General features: G+C 42.8%; 1 protein-coding gene across 1 annotated transcript; it reads left to right on the top strand.

Annotated features, from left to right (window-relative positions):
* The first annotated feature begins 362 nt into the window (after positions 1-362).
* PRR15 (proline rich 15) lies at positions 363-740 on the top strand. The gene has a single exon (XM_007946451.1). The coding sequence runs from the start codon at positions 363-365 to the stop codon at positions 738-740; it is 378 nt and encodes a 125-aa protein (XP_007944642.1).
* The last annotated feature ends 4,801 nt before the right edge of the window (positions 741-5,541 follow it).

Below are 5,541 nucleotides of genomic sequence, written 5' to 3'. Positions count from 1 at the left end.
CTTGAAAATGCAAGGGCTCAGCTGGGAGGCCACTCTTCCACTAGTGTCCTACCGGACGCGGCAGTGCCCTCCAAGGACTGTGAGGCTCCACGCGCCTGGCGCTCGGAGACTGGACAATCCGGTGCCGGGCGGGGCGAAGGAGAGGGAATGAGATAGAGGGGCACGTGACTTCGAGAAACCCGGTAACCAGTTTTGTTTTCTTCCCCAGCACCCGGCGCTGCTTCGGCTCCCACCCCGCTACCGGCGTGGGAGAGCCCGAGGAGGGAGTGCAGTGAACTGCAAGAGACCTCGGGGAAAAGCAAGGCCGCGCTGCCGAAGCCTTTCCGCACCTGCGGCGTCCTGGGCCCCTCGGGAGGCCGGCCATGGCCAACAGCGGCGGCACTGGCAGCTTGGGTCCCTGGTGGAAATCGCTAACGAGCAGCAGGAAAAGCAAGGAAGCCACGGTTGGGGCGCAGCCTCCGGCTCAGCCCGCCTCCGGGGAGCCCGCGCCACCCAGCCCAACCTGGACTAGCAGCTCTCAGGAGAACCTGCACCCCAATCTCCCTGGGGACGCCGGCGAGTCCCACAAGCCAGACAAATTATACGGGGAGAAATCGGGCAACAGCCGCCGCAATTTGAAGATCTCGCGCTCGGGCCGCTTCAAGGAGAAGAGGAAGGTGCGCACTGCGCTGCTACCGGAGGGAGTCAGATCCTCTGAGGAGGCAGGCGTTCCTGGCGACCCCCAGGAAGAGAATCAATAGCCAGAATGCCCCAGGACAGTCTCCTCCCGCCACTCCCCAGCCCCCAGTTCTAAGACTGAAAAAGTCAGATCCTCCCCAGTGTTTGGTGTCTCACGCCACCAAATTATGAATATTCGTAGAAGGCCTCCATGGTTTTACGCAAATTGAAGGGTCATTTGAGTTTTCATTAATTCATGACTCAAGGAGGCATTAATTTTTTTATTTTATTATTATTTTTTTTGTGTGTGTGTGGTTAGCGAACAGACCTGCCGTAGAGGAAGTTGGTATAAATTTTCTTTTTCTTTTCTTTTTTTTTTTTTTCTCCACAAAGCTATTCTATAGCCTCCACCTCTTATGTCACTTGTGGGAATGAGAAGGCTACTTCTGTAAGAGCTGGTAAACGTAAACTGCGCAGACCTTCAAACGAGGAAGGTGTGGTTTGATTCAGGACTCGCTACTGGAAAGCAAAGCACAGTGATGTTTTTCATCCTGAGAAATGCACTTTGGAAGTATTTCTGTAGTGGAGGGACGGGAGTAGAAATATTTTAAGGCAGGATAGCATTTGATTTTGAACTACAAAACTGTACTGCCTATTTAGTGTGGACTATTAAAATTACTGCACTCTAAGACTTAAGATGACTTTTGTATTTTTTCTACCCCAAGACTGACATCCACATACTTAAAAGCAGGCATGCAAAGTTGGAGGTGACAGAGTTAATCATTTGCCACACCACATAGCAGCTGCTCTTGGAGAGCTAGCTGCACGGAGAACATTTCCAGAAAGGGGCAACACTCAGACTGGAACCTCTGGATTTCTCAGTTTGCTAACCAAATTTAAGGAGGTAGGGGACAGGTACCAATTCACTATTCCTAGATTCTTCTTTTACTTCAGTACATTTTCGTAAAGTAAAGGAAGTCACAATGCTAGAATACATTCTTTTCAGTGTCCATTATTAAGCTTGGTGACAATTGTTTGAAAATACTTAATCAAACCGATGGACTACTCTTTGAGTTAGTGACTTCTCTTTTCCAAATCTTTGCTTCCAAAGCTTATTTCTTTAGCCTGAAGTATGCATTTATCTAGTTTCAAAGCCATCAGATCTACCCACCTGAAGATTCTTAACAAACATCTCCCTCTTTGCTTTTACTATGAACTTGGAGAATGGGTAAAAGAATACCACTTGCTTTCAGCAAATTACAAGAGAATTATTGTAGTCATTAAGAGGCACTGGGATCTTTGTCCACCACAATTCAGTTCATTTATAAACACCCAGGAGTGCATAAGAGGGAATTATATTGATCCAGGTGTATACTGTATTATTTTTAGATAATTGCAAGCAAGAACTTGATTGGAACTTCTGAATGTATTAAAGGGTGTCCCTGGGTGATGCAAACAGTTAAGCACTGTACTACTGGCTGAAAGGCTGGCAGTTCAGACCCACCCAGAGGGGTCTGGGAAGATGGGCCTGATGATTTGCTTGCAAAAGGTCACAAACTTGAAAACCCTCTGGAACAGTCCCATTTGCACACATGGGTTTGCCATGAGTCAGAGATGGCAACTCAACAGCAACAACTGTTTAATCCATGATTCCACCAAAGATCTTGCCTTAAGGAAAAGTGTTTAAATGGGAACTGTGAACACTTTACAATAAAAGATAAAGTGTGTGGGGTGTTTTTTTTTTTTTTTCCCTATCAGGAAAAGATGTTTTTGTTGTGTGTTTGGCACTGGGAGTTGCATGATAAAAGTTTCCTTAGGTGGGCTTCCTGAATGAAGAAAATTTACATTAGTTTTAAAAGGGTAACAAGAGAGGTCAGGAGTCAGGGCTTACTTGATGGCAGCTAACAGCAACAACCATCTAGACACTGATAAAGAAGAGGAAGTTAAGAACTTGGGCATCCAGAAGAGATTTATGGTGAAAAGGAAGAGCAGTGGGAGTTTACAGAGGGAAAAAAAATCTTCATCAAGTCCATTCTGACTGTTGGGATCCCCAACGGTACAGAGTGGAACTGTGCTTCATAAAGTTTTCAAGGCTGTGGCCTTTCATAAGCAGGTGGCCTTTCTTCTTAGGTGTCTCTGGTTAGGTTTGAAACTTTCCAGTTAGTAGGTGAGCATTTAACCATTTGCTCCACCCAGGGACTCTATTCACAGAGCAGAAGTTATCAAATCTGACTTTGGAACACCTTTATGACGTCTTTTAATTTCACACTGCAAAAAGCAATGAAAATTAGAGTGGATCGCTACCCAATTTTTTTTTTTTTTTCCTGGAAGGAAAAAAAAGATTAGGACTGTACCCATTTATACAATTAGGCTTGCAATTGTATCATTTAAAAAATCTTATACTAACTCTTTCATCAGCTACTTTTTTGTTTTAAAGAATTTTTTTCTTAAAAATTCCTTCAAACTCATAAAACATTGGCATTTTCCCAGATTCTGTGTCTGGTTTTGGATCCCATTCAAATCTGTAATTGCTGCAGATAATCAATAGCAGACACAGAGTAGTGGGACTTATTAACATGACACCTTTACACCACTGTTCTGAAAGAATTTAAAACCATGCTAATGGCAGTTATGACAGTGAATGCAATTAACAATCTGCCATGGTGGTTTGTAATTACATAGTTTTAAAGCAGTCCTAAATTATGCAGTGGGAGGAATGCGCTGATTTAATCCCAACTTAGTGAAATCAGAAACCTAGCAAAATTGGTGGGAGAAAAAGATCACGAATAAAGATGAGATAATTTGAAGAAGTATGTTGCTGGGACTTTACATGTTTTACAGATGATTAATTACATTCCCTTTACATGTACACAGATTTTTTAAAAATGTTAAACCTTAAGATAAATGACAGTATATAAAAGGAAAATGTTTAATTAAATTTAGAGTTAATTACATTAGAGATTTTTGTCTTTTTTTTAAACATCAAAAAATTAAACCGATTGTTGTCAACGTGCTCTGACTCATGGTGACCCTATGTATTACAGAGAGGAATGGAGCTCAATAGGGTTTTCTTAGCTGTGATCTTTAGGGAAGCAGATCACCAGGCCTTTCTTCCATGGCACTGCTGGGTGGGTTCAAACCGATAACCTTTGGGTTAGTAGACCAGCACAAATCACTTGTGCCATCCAGGGACCTGTGTTCTCTAAACCTCCCCTATAAATGAAATTTTGATCACAAGTTTGAAAACAATTAAGGGAATGTTTAATACTCTCCTTCCACATGAGGTGAAAAGAAGGGGCAAAAATCTATTGTGTGTTTGTTAAATGCTTTCCTAACTACGATAATCATATAAACTGGGTAGTCTTTGCCTCAGTGACCCTCCTTGCAATGTCGGTGGCTGAAGAAAGGCTCATATTACAGGTCATCTGAATGTTTGCACTTCTAATGTTCAGCCCATTCTGACTTGTATTTCAAGAGCAGAGACTCTATTTTGCATATGCTGTTAAACCATCCTGCTTCAGCATAACACTTGGAAATATTTTTTCTGCTTTGAAATATAATGTGAACTTGGCAATTCTGGCCTTGCTGAGTTCTTAGAAAGGAACTATAAACCTAAGGCTAAAGTTTTGACAGAAGCAGTTCTTTTCCTAAGATGCACATAAGAAAATTTTGGAGCCTTGAAATAAACAAATGATAAAAATGAGCAGAACAAATTTCAAATAAAACATGAACTGGAAAGGAACAAGTCAAAGAATGGGCATCTATTTCCAGTGGTCACAAGGGACCTTTTATGAAAAAGAGACAAAGAGAATATTACTTTTCCCTAGCTGAGAAGTGTTGGCCAGGCTAGAAACACACACACAAAGCGAGTTTGATAGAGGTCGAGAGAGAAACTGATCTTTAAGAAGCCTATTTTATTCCTGGAGGATTTTATTATAACTCTGCAGAAATTAAGAAGATTCTTTCTTGGGATAAGCTCAAGTTTATCTCCATGGCAAGTAGAAGGTGTGACCAAAGATATTTTATACCCTTGTGTCTCAAGGCAGAAGTGCCTTAGACTAGAAACAGGTGAGGCAAACTCATTGATAAGCTCTCTGCCCTGTTGCTACATTGTTCTCCTCACCTCTTCCCCTCTGCACTCCACAGTCCCTTCTCATCTTGCCTTCTAGATGCAGAACATTCATTCCCATGAGGCTCAGAGAATGGACGGGGGAATGCCAGGAAGCACGGGGGTCTTCTCTGTTGAGAGTATTGACAACCACTTTGTCAGATTTGGAACACGGGTTGGATACCATTCATGGCTCTAATGAGAGGATATAAGGAAACTGCACAGGTGTTGCCCTAGCAAGGGACAATTGCCCATATGCATTGAAATATTTGTTGTTTTTAGCTGCTGTGGAGTCAGCCCTGAATCATAGTGACCCCGCGGAAGGAAATGCTGCCCAGTCCTGCACCACCATCATGGCCAGTTTCAGATTGGACCTTTGTGGTAGACCATTGTAATACATTGAGTTTTCATTGGCTGATTTACAGAAACAGAACACCAGGCTTTTCTTCCTGGTCTGTCTTAATCTAGAAGCACCGGTAAAATCTATTAGCATCATAGCAACACACAGGCCTCCACTTGACAGACAGGTGGTGGCTGTGCGTGAGGTGCATTGGCTGGGAATCAAACCCAGGTCTCCTCATGGAAGGCGAGAAGTCTACCATTGAACCACCATTGCACTCATTAGTGATAGCTTTAGAACATCATAAATAAAACTGACACCAGGATATCCACGGTCCTTCCAGGTAGTCACACCGAGGAATTTAGCCATGCTTCCAAATCAAGTCATGCTGCAGATCATGAAATGATCAGCTCCAAATTCTGATGTTAGAGTTGTT

Source organism: Orycteropus afer, unplaced genomic scaffold (assembly GCF_000298275.1).
Source record: "Orycteropus afer afer isolate SDZICR_OR568_19922 unplaced genomic scaffold, OryAfe1.0 scaffold00008, whole genome shotgun sequence".
Taxonomy (NCBI): domain Eukaryota; kingdom Metazoa; phylum Chordata; class Mammalia; order Tubulidentata; family Orycteropodidae; genus Orycteropus; species Orycteropus afer.
Note: the sequence above shows the minus strand (reverse complement) of the source record. Positions and strands in the feature narration are given on the sequence as shown.